The sequence below is a fragment of the Asterias amurensis genome, chromosome 13, assembly GCF_032118995.1.
Source record: "Asterias amurensis chromosome 13, ASM3211899v1".
NCBI classification, from domain to species: domain Eukaryota; kingdom Metazoa; phylum Echinodermata; class Asteroidea; order Forcipulatida; family Asteriidae; genus Asterias; species Asterias amurensis.
In genome coordinates, this window is record NC_092660.1 from 11135393 (window position 1) to 11160982 (window position 25590).

The 25590-nt window shown below is 38.5% G+C and overlaps 1 protein-coding gene and 1 non-coding gene across 4 annotated transcripts in view; both read right to left on the reverse strand.

The window, feature by feature from the left end:
- Window positions 1–25590, reverse strand: part of LOC139946603 (phospholipid-transporting ATPase ABCA1-like) — an 80579-nt gene that overhangs the window by 40677 nt on the left and 14312 nt on the right. For all 3 annotated transcript variants that reach the window (XM_071944303.1, XM_071944302.1, XM_071944301.1), the window contains exons 6-20: window positions 15844–15968; window positions 14956–15156; window positions 13865–13955; window positions 12547–12671; window positions 11487–11684; window positions 11114–11182; window positions 8402–8642; window positions 7116–7249; window positions 6364–6480; window positions 5255–5449; window positions 4590–4683; window positions 3301–3418; window positions 2377–2556; window positions 1094–1316; window positions 477–698 (exon numbers count right to left, since the gene is read on the reverse strand). In XM_071944303.1, coding sequence (XP_071800404.1) covers window positions 477–698; window positions 1094–1316; window positions 2377–2556; window positions 3301–3418; window positions 4590–4683; window positions 5255–5449; window positions 6364–6480; window positions 7116–7249; window positions 8402–8642; window positions 11114–11182; window positions 11487–11684; window positions 12547–12671; window positions 13865–13955; window positions 14956–15156; window positions 15844–15968 — 2333 coding nt within the window. The remainder of the gene's footprint in view (window positions 1–476; window positions 699–1093; window positions 1317–2376; window positions 2557–3300; window positions 3419–4589; window positions 4684–5254; window positions 5450–6363; window positions 6481–7115; window positions 7250–8401; window positions 8643–11113; window positions 11183–11486; window positions 11685–12546; window positions 12672–13864; window positions 13956–14955; window positions 15157–15843; window positions 15969–25590) is intronic.
- Trnai-gau (transfer RNA isoleucine (anticodon GAU)) lies at window positions 3484–3556 on the reverse strand. Its single transcript has one exon. It is a non-coding gene; the product is annotated as a tRNA-Ile (tRNA).

Here is a 25590-nt window from a genome sequence, read left to right on the forward strand (position 1 = left end):
CCTAAATATATCTCAGAATTACTTATTCCAAGGAAGCAACCTACATCTCGTGTTCTCCGATCATCATCCACCGCCCACCTGGAATTCAACACTGGTCTTATCCCCCGCAATGGAAACCGCTCCTTCTCAATCGCCACTCCCACTCTCTGGAACAATCTTCCCATCCACATCTGTGCCTCAACTACACTGTGGACTCATTTAAACGGCTCTCAAAACACACTTACTTAAATCCATTCAGTTTCTTCATCCCACTTTAAATTGTCATTTTTTTTGTTATTGTACACTTCTTGTTTCAGCACTTAAAAACCTGGTTTAACCGCTATATAAATGCATGTTATTATTGTTGTTTTAAAATTTGTTCATTGGAACAAATTAATTGGAAATATTTGATAATTTTCAGGGAACATTATGCAGGATCAGGGAGAACTGACAGCTCTGCTACGACCATGTATGGGCAGGAACCCAACTACACTTACCAAGGCAACCTTGCCATTGTATGGTATGACTTCGTTCCATGAGTACGCCATCGTGTACGGCACGTAGGTCAAGAAGAAGATGACCGAACCGCAAGCCGCCGAGAGGTTCGCCGTCGAGAAGAAGGTGCTGATGAGGAAGCAGAGGGCGATGGTAGAGATGCTGAAGGAGACAAACATCAGCAGCAAGATAGAAGCGTCCGTCAAGATTGTGATGTGGCCGGACTGAGAGGTGAGGATTGATGAGGGAGAATTTTCAATTTTAATTTAATAAAATTTACAAAGGAACATTCTTGAAAACTTTACCCGTTAGCCTATTTTTTCCATACTGATATTTCTGACAAACCACACATTTAGCTTGATCGCATCACATACATAGTTTATGACTGGTTTCAGAAATGCAATTAAATACAAGTTGCCATGCTAAAAAGGACATTGGATTTATAATTTATGAAAGGTGCCCCATCGACTTCACTTAACATGATATCAGCCAAATATTTCAACTTAAGATGGACTCTCCAAAATAGCTTACTTTACAGAAGACCAGCTAAAACACCATTTTGTTTTCAAATAGTCCCCCCCCCCCCATATTTTCCCAAACAGATCTGCTCCCAACTCACCTTTAAGACAACGACGAGTAGACAGCTACTGATGAACATGATGAAGAAGCTATCAATGAACCAGGCCACCCAGTGGACTCCGTTGCCCATTCCCATCACCTTCATCACCTCCTTGAGACGTAACTCCTTCTCTAAGACGATACCCTTGATGATCATTGAGACAGAGAAGACCCAGGAGAGGATCATGAGGAGGGGTAGAACAGCGCCAAGGTTCTGGATGAAACTGGAAGATACGTTCATTCAAAATTATTGTTATTTTAGTTTTTTATATCTTATCTTAGAGAAGCCATCAAGAGTTGGGCAGTATGAGCGCCGCAACAAAAACACAATCGTGGCGCTTCGCGGGAGCACCGCGACGGGATACAGGAAGCCGCTAAATTTATTTTTGATGGCTTCCCTTACTACTGTTGCTAGACCTCAACGTACTTGTTTAACACACACTGCTATTGTTACTTGTTGTAATCATGGTGGCCAATGCAAGTGGTCCACACCTAAAAGATACAACTATCAATAACCAGTGGTTAGACCGCTGGACTTGCAACGCTGACTTCATCCTGACTAGAATAAGTATTGATGTCCAGGCAATACTGAATCACAATTAATTTGTGCAATTCATAGGCGTTCAACCAATGTTTGTATGAGAGAGAGATTGGCTGTTGCCAGCTTGACATTTATGTCCCCTTGTGGGAGTTTGCCGAGTTCCCTTCACGAGAAGATCATCAAAACAAACAAATAAACAAATAAACAAACAAACCAGCCCTCGATTTAGGATTAATCTTAAGACATATGTAGGACGAGTCCTAGCCCTGCACTGTAGCATGTAAACCTTAAGATCAAAGACATTGGACACTATTGGTAATTGTCAAAGACCAGTCTTCACACTTGGTGTATCTCAACATATGCATAAAATAACAAACCTGTGAAAATTTGAGCTCAATCGGTAGTAGAAATTGCGAGATAATAATGGAATAAAAAAAACACCCTTGTCGCACGAAGTTGTGTGCGTTCAGATGCTTGATTTCGAGACCTCAAGTTCTAAACTTGAGGTCTCGAAACCAAATTCGTGGAAAATTACTTCTTTCTCGAAAACTATGTCACTTCAGAGGGAGCCGTTTCTCACAATATTTTATACCATCAACCTCTCTCCATTACTCGTCATCAATTAAGGTTTTATGATGATAATTATTTTGAGTAATTACCAATAGTGTCCACTGCCTGTAATCCTAAGTTAGCCTAACTCGAGATAAGATTAATCGACGGCAGCCTGCAGATCAAGTACTTACATGTCATCAATATAGCAGGGGTAGGGGAACTCCTGTATGTAGGTACCAGCATTGGCGTCTGTGGTTCCGATCGAGGCTTTGATTATTCCTTGATCGATCATGTCTTGTAGGAAGACAAATCCTCCAGTTATATACTGCCCTCGGAGTAAAACACTGCTCATGGGCCCTGGATACCAGAGACTAGAAAAAACAGGTAAAAGCAAAAGAGAGAGAAAGAAGAAAAATCAAATGAGTTTATAAATTATGAACCCCCATCACCTGTGACGTCACTAGTGCAGAGTGCTATTCCAGTGTGACTGGTAAATAACCAAATTCTGGGGAACTCCTCAGGGAATTTGTAATAATTAGCAAAAATTTTAACCCAATAATTGCAAATGAGATTACTAGAAACGTCAGTGAGTAAACACAAAAAGGATTTCTGGATTATTTTTCTTTCAAGAGAGGTTCAGTTTCATTCTGTCCCCTCCCCCCCAACCCACACATTGCTCCAAACGGACAGAATAACCTATAAGCCTGTGTGTGAACCTCTTTAGGGGGTCATGGCCGAGTTATTGGCCCAATGACCGGGCATGAATGTAAAGCGCATTGAGACATGGTTGTGAAATGCGCTATAGACGATGTGACCTATGTTTACATTCAAACTACATGTACCCTCTGTTGACAAAACACTGTATACTTCATGTTTTGCCAGGCCAAAAAGACGCGTAGTCATGGTAAGATTGCATACACTTTCTAGCTGGCTGCCAAAACACAAAGGTTTTGCCCGGCGGTATGCGCGCGAATCATGTTATGGTTTTTGAGTGACGTCAGAGGTCACATCATCTATTTAAGAACTAGTTATTACTTAAAACAAAATTCAAAACTCAACAGAGTTCTTGGGGTGGACAGAATCTCCAGTCACAACAGTAAAAGTATTCTACTTACGAGTTTCTGAATTTGGCAGTGTTTGCCACCATACTGCTGTCCATTCTCAAGTTGTATTTCACATGAGGTGGGATTGAGTCATTGTGAAGAGAGTCATTAAACCCTTTGAACACAGCACCTTCAAGATCAAAGCACAGACTTGGTCACACAGTGTAAAGTGGGCCATCTTTACGGACAAAGAATTGACTAGAGTGGGATTTGAACCAACGACCTCCGGTTTATCGTGCCGGCGCTCTACCAACTGAGCTATCTAGCCCTATGTTGGCGGTGTCCATATTTTGTCAATATCTTTGTTCGGGGGTGCATAACAATGTATTTTGCATATGCAAGGGGATTAGGTTGGCTCAGTTGTTTCTTTCACTTCTTTTCACATGCAATGCAAAGGTCATGGGTTTGAATCCATCCAGAGTGATTTACATGTACCTGTGGATTTTTTTCACAGAAGTTGGGAAATTATTGAGTATACAGTACATACTATTTATACTTATTGGAAGGGTTAAAACAAATTATACAACTCAAAAATATATGTAAGTGCTCAGAAGTTTTCAACAAGTGTACACACAAAGTAGACACTGTTGTGAAACAATCAGCATTGTTTTTTCAGTACATCACCTACCAGGGCCCAATTTCATAGAGCTGCCAAGCACAACAATTTGCTTGGCATGAAATTTTTGCCTTCATAACAACAGGATTACCGAGCAAATGTTCTTGTCATTTTCAGGATACGCAAACAACAGCTGAATACCTGCAACAAGCAGCATGCAACAAATGGAAATTTGGTTGGTAGTCCTGTTTTTATCAAGGCAGAAATTTCACGCTAAGCAATTTTTGTTTGCTAAGCACCTGGCGCTAGTGATAAGAGATATCAATGACCTACTGCACACACATGGTAGCAAGGCTGCTCATCAACACACATAAACACGATGCCATCAGGGCCCAATTTCATGGCTCTGCTTACCGCTGAATTCTGCCCTTACGATCGCGATTCCCCGCTTACGCGCAAGCGCCGAATTTCTGCGCTAGCCTTGTAAGAGTAGAATGCTTAGTAAAGTGGAGTACGCCCAAATTCGCCGCTAACTCGTGCCGTAAGCACAGAATTCCCTGCTTCCGTAAGCGCCGATTCCGTGCTTACGGTAAGCAGAGCCATGAAATTGGGCCCAGAATGTCTATGAAAAAACTGAGCTATATTACTATTATTATTATTATTAAAAAGGCAACCCAAAAATCTACTCAAAATGTGTTATGTTCCTACACAGGTGACACTCTCAAGTTGCTTGATTTGTTCTTACCTCCCCAGAAAGTGTGATTGCCCTGCAACTCCCTAGCTGCGTCGCTTAATTCTGCCTCCGTATCAAACCCTATCATCTTGTCCAAGTTTACACACTGAAATGAGAAAAAAAAATCTGGTATTGGTACACTACTACATGTATGATCACCCTCCACACCAAAAGATGGTAAAAGAAAATACATGTATGGCTGCAATTATACAATCCAAAATGCCAAACAGCTACCCAGCCAAGGTTGTGTATACAAACGTGTTTGGGTGCACAGATCACACTGGAGATACAAAGACCAAAGACTTTGACATTTGTTGGCTGATTTAATTGATTTTTTTAAATATATGAATGCAAATTCAATAAGTTAGATCGATTTTATTATTTACTATGCTCTAAAATAAACTCTTCAAGGTAAAAATAAAAGTTTGCAAAGTCAAACTTTGAACACAAGCTGCCAATGTGTGTGTTGCTAGAGTGGTCAAACAAAGTGGGCAACATTGGTTGTTTATGTCACTCAAAAGAACTTTGGGCTAGAACAAACTTAGGCCATGTTCGAAACGGCAACTTAAGCTACTGCGACAGCTAGATCAGCACGTCTACCAGTATTGAAGAATAGGCACACGCGCGCGATCTAGCCGTAGCTGTAGCTGAGGTCCCCGTTTCGCACACGGCCTTACCTTGAGAATTTTGACCGATGCGTTGGCGATCATATCCATGGAATCGATGGCACTGAGCCACATCTGGGTGTAGTTCTCGCTCTTATTGCTTTGGGCGTCTTTGAGTAGATTAATCAGAAAGGCTGGATCCACGGTGGCGTTTGTGTTCAACTGGTCGTTCATTTGGTCCACCAACTCTGGATTATCCATAAACTCCTAGGTATTGATGAGGAATTAAAACCAATCATTGTCGATTTGGTCTTTAAAGGCAGTGGACACTATTGGTAATTACTCAAAATAGCTATTAGCATAAAACCTTACTTGGGAACGAGTAATGGGGAGAGGTTGGTAGTATAAAACATAGTGAGAAACGGCCGCACGGACACAAGCTGTGCTATGCTGTTTTGTCAACTTAGAAAATGGTCACATGCGCGCATGCCGGGCCGCGTATATAGGCCAGTGCACCCTCTAGTTCTTATATATAACTTTATAACACCCCTTGCAAGTATTCTGCCTGCTCATTGGTTTAGAGCGCGTCACATGACATGTCTTAGTTTTGCCAGACGACGGCCGTGTGATAGAGCGTCGGTTTGCCATGCGCTAGTCCGACAGACTAGCACATGGCGTGCAGTACCCAGATGTCCGTTGCGTGTACTGGGATGATAAATTAATAGTCTGTAACCACTTCGGCTTGCACGACACTAAATGCAACAACACAGTAAGTAAAAGTGTTTGCAATCTGTATTCGCGTCGTCCGTGGTCTGTAACTTAATAATAATAGTACAGTATTTAGAAATGTTTGGGGTGTTATAAAACAAATATTGACTGCTTTTACTCGTGCAATGGTTAAAAACTATGACTCCCTCGGTGATCCCCGTAGCGTTCTATTTTCCCTCGGCTTCGCCTCGGGAAAATAGAACGCTCCGGGGATCACCTCGGGAGTCATAGTTTTAACCATAGCACTCGAAGCAGTCAATATTTGTATACTATGCACTCTCTCCAGCTTCAAAACTAACTTTAGAAACTCCTTTGTTCAGTCTGAGCCAAAGTACATTGTACCTTTACTTTGCCTTTACAGAGCCAAAAAAAAAAAATGTATATAATATGAAACAAACCACCAAAAAACTTACATTGATCAAATCAAAGGCTGTGCTTTCCTGGACAAAGGATCTCAGTGTTGGTGAATATTTCAGCCACCGCTTCGCTAGGTCTTCATAGAGCTGGATAGAGGTCAAAGGGCGTTCAGCCTATAGAGAATATGGGAAAAAGAACCACCAACGTATTTTGAAATCATTTTGGTCAATTTAGACTCTCAAAGTATCCCCCTCCCTCTTCTTGAGGCACGTTACAGAATTGTTTTTTGCTAACAAAACAGTTGCTGGCAGTGTAAGCACTTTATGTCATCCACCATACACATAAACTGACAGTACAAACCTGTAGAAGTTTGAGATGGATCGGCCATCTGGGTCACGAAAAAATAGTGAAAAACCGATTATACGTTTTGCACAACATCGGTATTAAAAAGAGCGCACCTTCTTAAAGACAGTGGACACTATTGGTAATTTCACAAAATAATTATTACCATAAAACCTTTCTTTGTGACAAGTAATGGGGAGAGGTTGATGGTATAAAACATTGTGAGAAACGGCTCCCTCTGAAGTGAGGTAGTTTTCGAGAAAGAAGTAATTTTCCACAAATTTGATTTTGAGACCTGAATAAAATGCGCACAGAGCGAAAACCTCCATGCAAGAAAAAAGTTTTATTGATTTCACATTGTACATGTATGACGTTTCTGTGTATGTTTTATGTAAATCTGTGATCTGAGATGATTTTTTGCTGACCAATTCTGCAATGTTCCTTTAAACAAAATGTCTCAAAATACCTCTTTCATGATCCTCTTTGTGGCTTTAGTGTCAGGGGTAAATAGAATGTACCCCTGCACCATGGGTTTCATCCTCTCCCAAATTATACGGCCCGTCTCCGTTGCTTCAATCTGATGGACCCATTGGCAGTCATCTATACAATTAAATAAGTACATTACTTTAGCTTTCATAATTCAAACTACTATTTTGTTTACTCTCTTTTTGTGCCAGGAGTGTCAATACCATCTAGTTCCAAAACCTCGGCTTCAGGTCTGACTCTGGCTTGGGCTCAGTCATCACTTTTGGAGCAGTGTACGTTTTGAACACATTGAAATAAAAAGGTTGTACCTTCCTATTGACCCATTTCACCTGACGTCATCATCAAAAAAATCTGGAATGCGCCATACTGGTGGGCAATTTCACTGTGCGTTTTCAAATATAACTCTATGCATATAGAGTATGCTGTGCGTTATGCAGTGAAGTGCGCATTTTAGACGACGCGGCCTTAATACACGTAAACCTAACTTGCCCACCAACATGGTGAGCGTGGCATCAGTCGCCGCGTGTGACGCGCGTGCAAGGGGTCAATAGGGATTCCCAGGGGTTGAAATGAAGTGTATTTTCATGGTAGTCAGCAGGGCTACAAAAGGTACAATGTAGTAACTCAAAATGTAGCCCTGATGAGAGTTTGGTACATGTAGCCCGAAAAACACATTACTTCTTGAGTCACAGCACAAACTGATCACCGAAAGTATTTCATTTTACAATTCCATCAGCACAGTTCAATATTGTTTGTGATGTTGATTTTTGCATATATTTTTCCACTAGCCTGCCGGGCTATCAAACTGGATAAATGAATAGCCAGGCTGTAAATCTGGTAGTCACGGTCTATGTAGCGCGCTAGTGGCAATTTTGACCCCTGATTCCTCTGCTCAAGTTTTCTTTGTTCAACCCAAAATCAAATCAACTGTGCAGGTAAAGGTTGATATTGTGTTAAAAAAAGCTTTCTGAGCACCACGGCAGCTCAAGCTCACTGTACACTCCTCAGGGAGCTGAGAAAGATTAAAGCGCAATGTTGCACTGTACAAGAATGCGCTATACAAGAACTAGAAATTATTGTTATTAAACAGACATGCAACTTTCTAATTGCAAAAAAAAGAGGAAAATGGCTGATCACACTATACTTTTGTACAGTGTTTTTCAGTTTTCTATGGCACTGTCTTGAAAAGAAAAAGAGGAAATCAGCTGATCAGCTGAAAAGTTGCATGCCTGATTAAATCAAGTCAAGAATAGAACATTTGCATACCTCCTGGCTTTCCCACGTCCGGGTCGGTGTTATTCATCAAGCCATTTCCAAACACTCCTTTAGACCCGTCAGACTTTGAGATGGTGTTGAAGTCCCATCCCAAGGCCGCATCCCCGAAGTCAATGTCCGAGAAGTTCATGATGCGACCGACACTCCCACAAATCAACTGGCTGGTGTCGTTGCCGTTCAGGGTCTCACTGATATCCTCTAAGAGAGTGTTGAAACTGTCAAGTTGAGATATCTGCAAGTTGGAAATGGAACCCAAATAAATATCAGATCATCCAAGGTAGGGTGCAGTCAATCTCAAACTCATTTTTCTCAAGAACCGTCATCTGGTGGAACTCACTACCCGGCAACATCATCGCCTCCCCGTCAGTTGAGGTTTTTTAGGGGAGTGGTCACTGCTCACATATAAGCAGCAATGAGTCTTTTTTATTTGCACTTTGTACAAATATACCCCTGCACCGCTCATGGACAAGTAGTCCCTCGGCTTTACGTCCTGTCTTATGAACCCTGACGAGTGTACAAGTAGAGGTAGAAGGAACCCATAATCTTGTTTTAATTTTTCATTCTTACTAGAGTGTGGGACCAAACAAATGTTAGGATATGTGGTCCCAGGGGTGCGTTCCACTCGCGCAAACGACTCGCAACTGTTCGCGCAAACGTTTTTTTATCGTTTGAACGATTGGTGCGTATACGCGATGTCAATATGGAGGCGCCCTGAAATGAAGATGGCACGAACCATATGTATGTTTTTTTTTAACTTCGTTTTTGCTGCAATAGTCCTCTTTTTGACATCATTACATCAATTAATTAACTTTGTTATTCCAAATCTGCATTATCATCCACCGAAAATACAATGTAATTATGTTTGTGACAAAGAAATAATACCGTATGCTTGTCCGCCATTTTAAAAACCACTCGCCAACACCTCAGAAGTATGTTCGCCTAAAGTTGCCAACGTTCGCCAACGGTGGCGGCGAACAACTCGTTCCACTTGAAATTGTTGGCGAACGTGCGCAACTGTTGGCAACGTTTGCGCGAGTGGAACGCACCCCAGGTCTTTGTTGTTCATGTGCTTCGTGCTTGTTTTGTTCTGTATTAATCAACTCGAGTGTGATTCTTTTTGTATGGGCATTCCCAACAAGCTCTGCATACTTGGCTGGGCCCCCCCAATTCATGAACTTCTTGTATCACTTTGTTTAAGAGTAACTCTAAATATAAATATGAAAAGTAAACTTGAACTTGCAGGTACAACCATGAGTAAAATCACTTTTGAAAGAGTGGTGGCTCTGAAAAGAGCCGGTTTGGTCTTGACACTTCGAACAGTCTTAGCAGAGTACATGTACGTATACTGTTCGAAATGTCGAGACCAAACCGGCTCTTTTTAGAGCCACCACTCTTTCAAAAGAGATTTTACCCATGGTTGTACCCGCATGTTTACTATTAATATTTATATTTATAGTTACTCTTATTCTCCACACCATGCAAAGCTTCAAACACCATTCACTTTGTTTTATACTTTGTATCTATATTTAATTCAGGAAATTAAAGTTGTTGAATGAAATTATTGCAAAAAATAGTTAATGGCCTGACGTTTCGACCCTAGCAGAGTCTTTCTCGAAGGCTAAATGACAACACAACAAACATGAACAGGTAACTAAGTGAAACATAAGCAGTGAAGTGGAAATACATGAATGGGTTTTAGAAAGCATACATAAAAAAGCAGGGGGTAAACAATGAATAGGGGGACAAAAAGGGGGGGTGAAAGGAAGGGACTGGCTTGACCACATGCAAGAAGATGGAAACACAAAGGACAACATCAAGGGTGGTGAGGTTGGGTAAAAAGTAATTTATTAGTAATTTATTAGTAATGAAATTATTGGTACAACTTTGGGGTACAGGGCCCAATTTTATGGCCGAAGTCTGCACTTACGATCACCATTCTTTGCTTGCACGGCAATTTGAATGAATTTCTGCGCTAGATAATGATGGTAAGAAAGCTTCCCTTAAAACATTACTTGCTGCAGTTTTTGAGAAATTAGTAAAGATGTCACAAAATTATTTTTCGTCCGCAGGAGATGAAAAATCATTTTAGCATTTACAACGTATTTACCAGTACTGATCCTGGTAAAACACGTTGTACATGCTAAAATAATATCGTATTTACCCAACCCTTCTGAAAACATTGCTCTGTGATTTTCACTTTTTTTTCCTCAAAATTTGACGACAATTGGAGCTGAAATTTATACAAGTAAACTATATTCCTTACATCCTCATTCACAATGAGTAGGGATTCATGTCAAAAACTTGATGTACAAAAAAGTACCCAAACACTGTTAGTTATTGTCAAAGACAAGTCTTCTCAACAAATGCACAAAATAACAAACCTGTGAAAATTTGAACTCAGTTGGTTGTCAAAGTCGCGAGATAATTATAGAAGAAAAAACACCCTTGTTGCACGAAGATGCTTGATTTTGGGACCACAAAATCTAATTCTACGGTCTTGAAATCAAATTCAAATATTTTAGTCGAAAATTACTTCTTTCTCAAAAACTACGCTACTTCAGAGGGAGCAGTTTCTCACAACGTTTTAATACTACCAACAGCTCTCAATTGCTCATTACCAAGTAAGGTTTTATGCTAATAATTATTTTGAGTAAGTACCAATAGTGTCCACTGCCTTTAAGTCACATTTTCTGGGATTCTTACCTGTGTTGCAAGAGCCATCATTTCTTTAAGGATGTCCGTATACAAATTGTTGTACTCAGTACCATTCACCTGTTGAAGATGAATACATGAAAAACAAATAAGCTTCAAAATAGAACGTTAGTTTGTAAAGTTTCAATTACTGTAAAGGGCCAGCCATAGAATTCAATGTTAAAATTTTTTTTTTTTTTAAATCATCGAAAATGTGGCTAGGTCTGGCCAAAAGAAAATTACTACATTCAAAATTAAGTTTTGATTTTCAGTTATTTCTTTTAACCAACACACCCACATTTTGTTTTTAATTTGATTCCACTAATATAACCAACATTAGAAGGGTCAAAATGATCAGCGATACAAATCAACAAACCACACTCACGATTTTCCAGAGGGCATTGAAATCTGTCAAGGTTCGGATCTCCTGGGAGATTTGATCCAAGTTGGTGTCGCTCATGTTGCATAGCATCTCACTCAGCTCTTCCAGTTGGGCTGGATCCGTTGTAGTGACGTAATTCTTCAGCTGCGTGGGGTCGCAGACTTTATCACGCATATTGTGCCCTTGCAGGAGAAGCATCAGCTGTTGGTTAAAGCAAAGAAATCAAATGAAGATTTGTTTGCTCATGTGTATTTTTTAGTCATTCCGGTTGTGAAGCCAAGGATAGTCAGAAAAGCAAACTCAATCACTATATGCTATTCTCATCTTGCTGTCATCATCCTTCAGCGGTCGCAACCGAGATTCCATGCACAACGTGACGCCAGAGGTTATTATCCCTCATCATGTTTGGAAGGTCCACGACTTCAGCCTCTGTATCTCTACCGATCACAACGACGTAGTTGAGTGGTCGAGGTCCTCCATTAGGGCAAAGTAGTCTCCAATATAACACGTCAGGTACAATGTATGACCTGGTCTTTGGCAAGAAAGCAGTGACCTGCAAAGCCAACTCTGCATCAAGCAACAGTAGCAGAGATTGGTGGAATATCTCCGTAGATCTGTTCTTTGGTCTTGTGCACCCTCATAAGAAGCCTGGCATAAGCGCTGTCTAGGCGATCTTGAAACTCATTCTTCATGTCAAGGTTTTTACTCCGTACGGAAGGATGCTCAGTACGCAGGCTCTAATGAAGACCAGGGCCAAATTTCACGGCCCTGCTTATCGCCAAATTCTGCGCTTACGATGATGATTCCCTGCTTGACGTGCAAGCGCCGAATTTCTGTGCTAGCCTTGTAAGCGTAGAATGCCTAGTAAAGTGCACAGACTTCCCTGCTTCCATAAGCGCTGATTCTGTGCTTACGGTAAGCAGAGCCACGAAATTTGGCCCAGCTATGTTGTTGCCGCCGTAGCACAACGAGTATTGTATTTTTAAATGCGCACTTTATGAACTCATGTTATAATTATTATTAATAAACAAAATCTAGCAAAACAAATCATCAAGAAACTTACCGCACTGGGATTATTGATAGAATCGGCAAGAAGTTGGGCCTGGGATTGAGACAAACCAAGCTGGACTTGAAGGTAGTCAACCAGATCAGACGCATTAGTCAGCAAGTTGTACACCGGAGCCAAGCCTAGAGAAATAGACACACACAACAAAAACAAGTAACATTTTAAGCCAGGAATGAAAGAATATTAAACATGTGTGAACTTGTGAGTTTATTTAAACCACCACTCATTTCTGTGCTGTGTAAAGAACCAGTGCACTTATCGTAAAGAAAAGGGGTTCGTCCCAGTGTTCTTATAATAATAATAAAAGAGTATTTATAAAGCGCCTTATACCAGGCCTCAAGACGCTTTCCACTAAAATAAAATGGTTTTATCGGCAGCATGTTTCACTACTACATCACCTTGTAAACCATTACATCTTGCAAGAAAAAAATACCAAACATTTTTTCGCACTAATCGGGTGTGCTAAAGCGCTACATGTATATAGACCATGGCCCAATTTCATAGAGCTGCTTAAGCACAAAATTTTGCTTAAGCAAAAAAATCCTTGCTTAGTAAAATCAGATTACCGGCCAAGACTCCACTCAATTGTTATGGTAAGTAAACAACAGCTAAATACCAGTCACAAGCAATGTATATGACATGAAATTTTGGCCAGTAACATGTGTAAAATAAGCAAGCTATTTTCGTGCTTAAGCAAAATTTTTGCTTAAGCAACTCTATGAAATTGGCCCCATGTGAACTTTACAATAGGTGTGACCTTGCACATTCTTTGATTATTCTGGCAGGCACAATACTGCACAAGTTGAAACTTTGTGTCATAATTTCCACACAAATCCAAGAATTATGAAAGTAAAAGGTAGACAAGTTTTGAGATGTGCCCCCTTTCATCATATCAAAAAGTTTATAAGAATTAGACAGTGTAATCTCCATAAATTATACGATTTTATGATATCTTCCATTAGGCTGTGTACAAATTTTGAATGCAGGAAGTCCAGGGTCCAATTTCATAGAGCTGCTTAAGCACAAAAATTTGCTTAAGCAAAAAAATCCTTGCTTAGTAAAATCAGATTACCGGCCAATACTCCACTCAATTGTTATGCTAGGTAAACAACAGCTAAATACCAGTCACAAGCAATGTTTATGGCATGAAATTTTGGCCAATTTGCTTTAAGCAGCTCTATGAAATTTGCCCCAGGCTCTGTGGCTCTTTTGTAAACATGTGATGTCACAGGTCACATCGTCTATAGGAACTTAGAGTTATCATTAATATGAAAAAACACACACAGGAGATGGCATGTACACTGTACGTCTGTACCTGCGGTTTGCTGTAGACCACCAACAATTGGTGTCAAACTATCTGCGCTCAACCCACTCCCTGCTGGTCCTCCAGATGAACCTGGTGATAACTGTGCGTAACAAAACAAGAAGACACAAGAATTAGTATTAAAGGCAGTGGACACTGTTGGTAATTACTCAAAATAATTATTAGCATAAAACCTTACTTGGTAACAAATAACGGGGGGCTGTTGATGGTATAAACCATTGTGAGAAAAAGCTCCCTCTGTTTTGAGGTCTCCAAATCAAGCAACTGAAAGCAAACAACTTTGTGTGACAAGGGTGTTTTTTTTTCTTTCAGTATTATCTCGCAACTTCGACGACCGATTGAGCTCAAATTTTCAAAGGTTTGTTATTTTATGCAAATGTTGAGTTACACCAAGTGAGAAGAATAGCATTAACAATAATCAATGGTGTGCAGTTTCTTTAAGTCATTTTGAAATATGTTTATAAAACTGTTCTACTCTGTGATAAATGTTAATGGAAATCTATCGACATGGTAGTCTGCCTATTAAAAGATGTTTATATTAAATTTCCTTCATAAGAAAATTTGTGAATGGTTGCATAAAATGCTCTTCAATGTTTATTTCAAATACTATTATTTTAAAACAACAGCATATTGACTAATAGGCAGACCACTGAAGCAGGGATGTATAGCTCAGCTGGTAGAGCGTTGGTATGTTAATCCGTATGTCGGTGGTCCCACCCCAGTCAACTTTGCTTTGTTCAAACCAAATTTCTTGCTTTTTTTATTTTTAATTTTTAATTTTTCATTTTCACATTTTAGTGACCCTTTGATCATTAGGAGTATGAGGTTGCAATTAATGACCTTATTGACCCAATTCACCTGGCAGCATTATGAGAAAAGTCTTAGATGCAAGATACTGCTTGGCAATGTCATTGTGGTACATTCAGTGAAGTGCGCATATTAGGCTACGCATCGTTTACGCATGACCCTATTGCTCACCAAAATGGTGAGCACGGCACAGTTGCCGCGTGTGAGGTGCGTGCAAGGGGTCAATAGCACTGAAACATCAAACAATTGCTGACATTTACAGTGAAAGTTCTTACCAGGGGTCCAATTAGTTTATTCAGGTCAATCTGGCTAGCAAGGACCTGAACGATACTAGTGAAGTTAGCGGCAGTCAGGTTGCAGAGTTCCTTCTGCATCTCATCTAGTGTTGTCTCGTTGGTGATACCAAAGATCTTCTGAAGTTGTGTCTTATCACACGCTGCATCCTGGAGCGTCTTGGTATCCAACAGAGCAAGAAGCTAAACTCAGGGAATGGAGGAGGAGAAAGAGGAGGCAGGAGGAGGTGAATATAAACAAGTGGTTTAGTTTCTTCATGTTCTTTGTACAATGTTGTTAAGGCGCAAGGCTGCCAAAGTGAAGAGGTATGATAACAGAGGCCGCATTTATGTCACATAGATGTCTCAGTGGGGCTTAGTGGGTTTTTCCAATTGGTTTATCCCAATTTCTTTTTATTTATTTTTCTTAATCTTATGGAGCTTCTTGGGAAACTCAGACTTGCTTTATCACTGCAATAAGAAGAACAAAAACCTACAAAACATCTTCAAGAATGTTTAAAGGCAAAGTGGAAGTAGGCAAAAAAAAAAAAGGATCTAGCCTTAGTATAGCCTAATCCGTTAATTCTAGACTCAAACCAGGCTAAATTTTGACAAAGCTGAAAATGGTGCTCAGGAAATGCTTCTGCCCAGCAAAAATGGCTCAGGACCAGTCATAAACAATAATATGTTTAGCTGGTATTCCTCTTTCTGCTAAGCAAGACATTTCTGTAGGAAGCATTTTTGTGTGCATAAAACAGCTTCAGGAGCTGTTTTTTTTTATCTCCTCCCTTCTATTCTAACATGGCCGCAAAGTTTTACTCCAACCCCCCTCTTATGGCGTTTGGATCCCCTCCAATTCTCTAATTCTACAGCATCCATTCTAGACCTCACCTCCTGTTGGTCAATGCTAGAGTTTAAGATTGCGTCCGCCACTGCTGGTGAGAGATTAATATCGTTCGTGAGAAAGTTCTTCATCTCCTCTGGATCCTTCAAGTAGTTGAGGAGTGCTTTAGATCCTGAAAAGACAGAAAGAAAATAACCAAAACAAAGTTTTAACTTCCAGCGTTTGAAACAGGGAAATTTTGACGTTTCAACCCTTGTTGCTTTCACATAGCATGGGGTAAAAAATAACTAAGCAAGTATAGTAATTATGGTTTTACCCATATACATGTGTATATCGAGGTGTGTTTGCACTGTATACTCGGCATCTTCCCAAGCTCTGTGAAAAAAATCACAGGCATATTACAAGTTTCAAGTGTTCTTAGAAAATAGGAACACCTTTCTGCTCTTTTTTTTTGGCAGCCTGTAAAGTTATGTATTAAAGGAAAGGACTGTGTTATTTAAAAAAAAAAAAAAAAAAAAAGACTAGGAATAATTTGATTGATATAATGTTCCGAAGAACTCTACGAGTACATATATAGAATACAGGAACAAAACAGTTTGTGCGAATAACAAGGGAAGTAGTATTATACACCTGCAAGAAAAACAAAACAGATTGAATACAGCAGGATTTGAACCTGTGACCTCCAGATAAATCCAGGTGTGCTACCAACTGAGCTAGACATGTACCTAGCCCTAATTCTGGCAGTCTCCCTTATTTATCAATAACTTTGTTCCATGGGTGCCTGTCTGAAGCCATTCAACCTGTAACTGCCTCATAGCATGGGATCACACCCATGTTCAAAATACAACCTGTGAAGCAGCAGTGACAGGGATTACATTCAGGGGGATGCGACAGAAGTCAATCAATTATCAAGATGAAAAACAGTAAAGAAACTCTGATTATACAATGGTGTGTACCAGACAATTTTCAGTTCTAGTTTTCCATATTTTTCATCTACATGTACATGTACGTGTACAGTTGTGTGGGTTAAACAGATAGACTTTGGGTAAAAAGAGTTTGGGTACTTTTTGTATGACACAAAACACAAAAGTCCACAGGTTTACATTAAACTTTCACTCGGTTTAAAGATAATGATGATAGAAAAGTTCCCTTAAAGGGAAGCATTGGAGAGCTGTTGATAGTATAAAACATTGCGGGAAACGGCTCCCTCGGAAGGTAATTTCTCACTAAAATATTAAAAGACTTCTACAAGGTAGAAGCCTTTTATTCCTATCTGAAAGCACACAAATTCGTCTACCCAGGGTGTTTCATCATTTTCTCCCAACTCCGATGACCAATTGAGCTAAAATTTTCACAGGTTTGTTATTTTATGCATATATATGTTGGGATACACCAAGTGAGAACACTGGTCTTTGACAATTACCAATAGTGTACCTTCCCTTTAAAATATTACTTGCTGAGATGCTGTATTTTTGGGGGGAAATGAATAAAATGATTTCACAAAAAATATTGTTGTCTCTCCTGAAAAACTTGCTCTGTGATTTTCACTTATTTTCTAAAAAATGTGACAACTACATGTACTGTAATGAAGCTGAAACCTCTACAGGAAAATTTTATTACATAAATCTTCATGCACAGTGAGTACATGTAGGTATTCATGTCTTGGCCTTAAACTTGATCTACAAAAAGGTATCCAAACGCTTTAACTTGATTTTTGAGGGTTCATGTACAATGACATCAATTTGCATTTCAAAATTATTCCCGGCCAAAAAAAAACACCAAACAGCGCAATATGAACGAGTGTAACGCGTCAAGTGTTCCTGTTTCGATCCATAACACTTCAATGCCAGCTGCCATGACAACAAATTATCACTGCAATAAGCTGCACCACACAGACACATGATTCAAACTGAAGAGTGGGTTTTACAGAATGTTTAATTAGGACTAGTTCCTGGCTCCACAGACACAAATAAATAACATTCCACTGATTGCATGGACTTTGAAATCCTTGCTATGATGTAGACATATCATTCTTCTCAACCAATTTATATTTATTTTAATGAGTGGTAAATCCTGTTTCAATTTGAAGCAAAGTTAATACTGCTTTTCTCTTCCAGTATTCTCTGATAATAATATTATAGAACCAATACTATAAAGGCCATGTCACACAAGGCAATTTACAGGCAACCATTTCCAGGCAATCTCCCAGAGTGGGATTCCTTCATATTTCAGATTTCTCTTATACTCTTCTTGGAGACGGTGAGTTTACAGCTACAATAATGCCTGATTGTTTTGCAGAAGTGTTCCATGTGCATGCAGGGCCACATTTCATGCCTCTGCTTACCATAACAGCCATTCCGTGGTATTTGTGCTTCATAGTAAAAAAATTAAAATGGTTATCAGTGAAGTTTTTACATTTATTTTGAAACAAGAACACCTAGTGCTTCTTCTTCTAAAAAGACTTTATAAAAATATTCTTTATTGTTTTTGCGACAGCCTTGGGAGTAAAGGGGAAAAGTGTACACAAAAGTCTGAAAAATCCTTGAAATTCAGGTTTCGAAAAAAAAATCATGAAACAATAGGTGTTCAGATTTAATCATTATGTATAAACAACAAAGAGTCATTAGTAAGGACAGCCAAAATTAAAAATGCCTTTTTGAAATATTAACTTTTGAAAAATGGGAGTTAGTTTTTACCCTCGTTTTACTGTCACGCGAGTCACAAAAAAAATGATTATAGTATTTTTTCTATTATAGACCCTCAACATTTTTTTTTTCTCTCTCATAATAGTGGTCTTTTCAAAGGGTCTTTCAAGAATTAATTAGTTTTTTTTACCTAGGCCTTCTACTTAAAAAAAAAAAACACCCTCGAGTTTGTCACGCGAGTCACGGCAAATGCACTTAATGCATGTGGTTAGCAAAAGCTACCAAAGTATTCTGGGGATGATGTCTATGGAATGTTACAAAAGCACCTCCAGCCCACTGGAACATATTACTATGCCCCTGAATTTATAAATTTTTGTTAGAACAAGGAATTATTACAGTGTACAATTGTAACTTGGCACACTGTCAGCAGATCATGTTGAACTACATGTACACTGCATACTCCACTGTACAATGTGCTCACGTCTGCATAATTTACCTGCATTTTTTACGGGCAATGGCATACAGGGATGCAACACCTTTCATTTTTTGGCAGTCACGCGAGTCACATTTTTGGAACTCCTATAAAAACATGATACCTTCACAATTTGTTTTCCTTTTTTATTTTTTATTATAGGGCTCTTCACTAAGTTTATATAAATTGAGTTACATGAGAGCCATGTGTTATATTTTGGAGTATAAATCTTTCAATAGTTGAAAAACCAGTGAGATTGTCACGCAAGTCACAATGGAATGGCTGATAAGCAGTAAGCCGAAAACAGAGCCTGGAAATTGTGTTCACGGTTAGCAACGCTATGAAATGGAAACTCAAGTAGTCAAGCACAATATCAGCCGATAATCAGCTCTATGAAGTTGGACTCTGATCACATCACAACTACAGCTAATATTTACATTTACATTGTATGTGTACTGATTTAGAACAGAAAAATGAAAACAAAGTTCAACGAATGACCGCCCAACTTAGAAATGAATACATGTAATCATCATTTTCTATTTTTGTATCTCTAGAAATCACGTAGTTTCAACCCGTGACAGTGACCCTTTCTGCTGAAGGTAGTAATAATTAATTAATTCAGTTAATAATTAACGGTTTTTGTGGGAGTCATCATAAAAAAAACGTTAAAACAAAATTGAAATGTGAACCATCCATTGAAATCAGGGCTCAGAAAACCTTAAAGGAACACGTTGCCTTGGATCGGACGAGTTGGTCAAAACAAAAGCGTTTGTAACCGTTTTTTATAAAATGCATATGGTTGGAAAGATGTTTTAAAAGTAGAATACAATGATCCACACAAGTTTGCCTCGAAATTGTGTGGTTTTCCTTCTACTGTGCGAACTAACATGGTCGGGCATTTATGGGAGTCAAAATTTTGACCCCCATAAATGGCCGACGTGTTAGTCGACGAGGTAAAAGGAAAACCACGCAATTTCGAGGCATGTTTGTGTGGATCATTGTATTCTACTTTTACAACATCTTTCTACCCATATGTATTTTATAAAAAACGGTTACAAACGCTTTTCAAAGACCAACTCGACCGATCCAAGGCAACGTGTTCCTTTAATACCTTGTACATGTAGGCAACACACACCCTCACAATCAGGTAGGGACTGAAAACCCAATCCGCATGCAATGCAAGGCTCCGCTCTCAGGTTGGATTCAAACCAGGGTCTTAAGAGGTGAAAGGCAAGGGTAGAAACTACTGAGCCAACCTTAAAGGAGCATGTTGCCTTGGATAGGACCAGCTGGTCTTTGAGTATCACTCGAAATTGCACTGCTTTTCTTTTACGTAGTGAACTAACACAAAATTTTGACTCCACAATTAGGCCGACAGTGTTTCTTCCCGCCGTAAAAGGAAACCCACTTAATTTGGAGGCATGTTTTTGTGTGGATCATTGTATTGTACTTTTAAATTATCTATCTATAACCGTTTACATTTCATAACAAACGGTTTAAAACGCTTTTCGACCGATCCAAAGCGCTGTGTTCCTTAAAGACGCATCAACTGTTGTGCCTTTTGTCCGTTTGAACCACATTTCTGTTGGTTTGTGGTTAGCATTAGTCTTGTTCCCCGTACATATTTTTGAGTTGTTATTCTTTGTTTCTTTTATTTATGTGCTGCCTGGAAATAATTATATTATAATTGTTTACAAGAAATTATTCATAACAAGAGTTTACAATACGAGGTGATTACAACACGAGGTGATGTATCATAATATGCAACCACTTACATGTGGTTAACCATTATTTTTTTTTCACCCTTAAAGATGAGTGCATTCATATTTTAAAGGGTGTTTTTGTCATGTTTGTGTGGTGATTTTCTCATTTTACATTTATAACTGAATGTTCTGTTCCAAGCCTTTGGTTAAAAACAGTTTTAATTTGAAGCAAAGTTGATAACGCTTTACTCTTCCATTACTCTTTCAAAATTATAAAACTAATTAAAGGCCATGTCAGACAGGTCAATTTACAGGCAACCAGTTCCAGGCAATCTCCAAAAGGGAAAATCAGATTTCTCTAATAATGCCTGTTGTGTCATGTGAGGTCACGCACACAAAACAAAATGAAGACCTAACTAATCCCTACCCAATCCTGCAAACAGAAACCTACAGTCTCTTATGGCTGATTTGATATAGATGTTCAAACATTTAAAATAAAACACCTTTAAGATGACGTCACGTGACAGGTGATGACGTCATCGTGACATCGTTGCTTTACAATCATTATAGGACCAATACCTTTCATCCCTGAAAGTTTCATTGCAATTGCTCTTAAGGAATTATGCAAAACATAAGATGTCCAAAAAAAATAAACTAGACATGATTGCATTTGTGCACAAATGCATAGCTGTTTCGTTCATAACATTTTCAAATGACTCTTGACTCTTGAAACTGAATTTGAAATTCCTTTTGTATTCAAAGCAGTAAAGACCTACTGTATCTAGTAAGTGTTTAGCCTACTTAAAAAGGATTTTAGATTGACGTCATGATGACGTCATTCCAGGCAATCTCTAAAAGGGGAAATCATTCATGTTTCAGATTTATCTTATACTCTTCTTGAAGACGGTGAGTTTACAGCTACAATAATGCCTGATTGTTTTTCAGAAGTGTTCCTTGTGCATGCAGGGCCCAATTTCATGCCTCTGCTTACCATAAGCAGTAAGCCGTAAACAGAGCCTGGAAATTGTGTTCACGGTTAGCAGCGCTATGAAATGGAAACTCAAGTAGTCAAGCACAATATCAGCCGTTAATCATCAGCTCTATGAAGTTGGACTCTGATCACATCACAACTACAGCTAATATTTACATTTAAGTGTACTGATTTAGAACAAAAAGTTGAAAACAAAATTTAAAGAATGACCGCCTAACATAGAAATGATGTTACATCGTTTTCTATTTTTGTATCTCCAGAAATCACGTAGTTTCAACCGTGACAGTTACCCTTTCTGCTGAAGGTAGGTCATTCAGTTAAAATGAATGCAACTTAATTGTCACTTTTGTACGTAAGTGGGATTCATCATACAAATAATGGTTAAACAAAATTGAAATGTTGACCATCCAATGTAAAAATGATGTAATCATCATTTTCTAGATTTAGATCTCCAGAAATCAATTTGTTTCAATCTGTGACAGTGACCCTTTCTGCTGAAAGTAGTTCATTCAGTCAATGATTAATGGAACGTATCTGTATTTGTCACTTTTGTCAATACACGGGTGTACGTAAGTGGGATTCGTCATTTGATATTTGATTTAAGCGTCATCAAGTGGTTCAATTTCTTTACATATCAAGGCACAATATTTCTTCACCCGACAAAGGGTGACACACGGCATTAAAAGAATCGTTTGCAGTGTCAGCAAAACGAAAACATAGAAAGATTGAACTTTTGAGGGTTGCTAAGGTTTTTTTAGGTCTTCTAACCGCCCCTTTTTTGGATAAAGGTAATTTGGAACTAAACAATTTTCACATTCAGGCTTTTCTGAAAAACTTATTTTATTTCTTTTTTAATACAAGATGGTGTTTCCTCCCCCCCCCCCCCCCAAAAAAAAAAAAAATAATAATAATAATATTAATTAATAAATTAATAATAATAAATAAACCATGTCAGGGTATTTTGCGGAGTTAGACAGGCATGAAATTTGGCTCTTGGAAAAAAGGCAGTGTTCTCCACAGAATTGTTTTTCAAACTGTGGGGCGTTCTGAACCCAAACTGGAAGTTTAGCCAAATGATGCTGAATTGAAATGAGGTCTTCGGAATGTTTTCTACACTGCCATAATGTGCATTGTGGAGCATTATAAATGGTTTTACCTTGATGACTTTTAAGGTTATGAAGGCCTAACTGTTCTAATTTATAACTTCAACAAATATTGAGGCAACAGTGAGCATGCAAGTTTGCTCAAAACGGTAAACTGGATTATTACTTTATTATTGCCAATCATGTTGATGAAATTTTCACCTGTTGTAATGGGGGAATGAAGTGAAATACTCCTTCATAAACAAATAAATGGTGGTTGATTTTGATGTTTTATCAGGGACAATTAGAAGTGCAAAACCATAAGGGCTTGTTTTTGGTTTTTTAAATGGTAGGGCCTAGGGGGGGGGGGGGGGGGGGGGGTTGACTTGAACTGCTATTTTCTTAACTTTTCCATGACCACAGTAACATTTCTCTGATGGTTTGAGTTTGGTATATAAACCACTTCCTGCCTTAACCTATTTCTGAGTCCCAAAATCTAAATCTTGTATTTTGTGGTAAACCAAATCACACATACTGAGTTGTCGGTCCATTATCACACATGCATGGGTGTGACATTATATCAAGCCTAGATCAGCACAGTTCTATATGACCTCGCCATAATTGTTTGGGTCATTTCCAATAATAGTACCAATTCAGAGAACGCAGTAGCATTAGTAGGCCTACTGTATGTCCAAAATAGGGTGGCATGAAACACGTGTTCTGTCACTAAAATTTTACAGATTTCTTTTACGGCAAAGGAGGGTTGATTTGGCACATTTACAACCAAACACTGCCAAAAATTGTATTCTTGAACATGATGAACTACATGTAAGGAAAACAAAATTTAGTAGATGTTAAATTTGCGGGGATAAAGAATATTAACTTTTTTTTTTTACCCATCCACCGATGTGTGTTAGTAGCGTACATGTATACTCAGTGCTTTCCCGAGTCCTGTATAAAAAATACCAAAGGCATATTTACTCAGGTGGGAACAGCTCCAAGCTACCCGGCAATCTCGGCAGTCTAGTTGGTAAGAAAACAAAATTATTTTAGGAAATCGTTTCTTGTGACAACCCCAAAAATATTATAGATGATTTTTCTTGAGAGTGACACAAACAAATGTTTGCGAAATAACATTTGTTTCATAATAACATAATGCCTTTTGTCCCCATACCATACCATCCCTTTACCTTGTTCCTTTTATGTGTCTTGCCGTGCAATTATTTGTTATATTTTAGTCACTGGCACTAGCCACTTTACTTTTTGAATGTAAAAAAACAAATTGTATTTCTGAATGGGTTTTCTGTAAGATTTTATAAGTCTCTGTATTTTAAACTCAATTCAGCCTATGCCTGCGATGTTTGAACATTTTTTAATAAACCAATAATAAGCATAACAAGAAAACCATTTACAGCAGCCCTCATGGCACAAGAATGTTACCTTTTACACTAAACATTCCTTTAAAGTCATTATGTGAGCCTAGATTCAACGTGATTCTGCTCATTGATGTAATGTTTAATCAGCGGTGACTAATTTCCTCGTTCACAGTTGACTTGTAAATCGTAATGATGATGAAAATAATATTAGCTTCAAAGTAATGTCCTTTTATAAATTATCATAATGATAATGTAAAAAATTATTGCTGTAGCAATTAATTTGTATTTATGAGCATTTTTAAAGCTAGGCAATAGCTATAAAAAAAAAACTGTTCTGTTGTTGGTTGTTTTTTTCTGAGGTTGGGTTGTTTCTGATATTTTGTTTATTCCTGAGTTGTTCACTTATTCCTGAGTTAATCATGTATCTGAGTTGATCATTTGGTTCCTGAGAACAAAAAGCTCAATATGATTGAACATTGCAATCAAGATAATCCACAACACATATTAAAGGAACACGTTGCCTGGGATCCGACGAGTTGGTCAAAACAAAAGCGTTTGGAACCGTTTTGTATATATAATGCATTGGTTGGTAAGATGTTTTAAAAGTAGAATACAATGATCCACACAAGTTTGCCTCGAAATTGCGTGGTTTTCCTTCTACTGTGCGAACTAACACAGTCGGCCATTTATGGGAGTCAAAATTTTGACCCCCATAAATGCCGACGTGTTAGTCGATGAGGTAAAAGGAAAACCACGCAATTTTGAGGCATGTTTGTGTGGATCATTGTATTCTACTTTTACAACATCTTTCTACCCATATGCATTTTATAAAAAACGGTTACAAACGCTTTTCAAAGACCAACTCGACCGATCCAAGGCAACGTGTTCTTTTAATACTGAAAACAAATTTGTGACAAAACATAAACCTGCTTTGTTGTCATTCTCAGTCAAACCAAACTTAAAGGGAAGGTACACGTTTGGTAATTACTCAAAACAAATATTATCTAAAAACAGCCAAAACTGACTTGGAACGAGCATTGGGGAGCCATTGTTAGTATAAAACATTGTGAGAAACGGCTCCCTCTGAAGTAACGTATTTTTTTTAGAAAGAGGCAATTTCTCAATAAAATAATAAAAGACTTCTAGCTAGAAGTCTTTTATTCCTATCTGAAAGCACACAAATTCGTCCAACAAGGGTGTTTTTTTTTTTTTCATCATTTTCTCGCAACTTCGATGACCAATTGAGCCCAAATTTTCACAGGCTTGTTATTTTATACTTATGATGGGATACACCAAGTGAGAACACTGGTCTTTGACAATTACCAAATGTGTACAGTGGCTCTAACACCAAAGCTTCAATGTCATGTATTTTAACACTTTTGCTGTAAATGTACACAAAACGGCGCTAAGTGAATATTTATTGATTTGCTTGGAGCAGAATTACAATCCTTGACAGAAGTAGCACCTTCCAGCATGTCCAGTTAATCATTTATTTAATTTACCCAGGTTGAATTATATGTCAGCC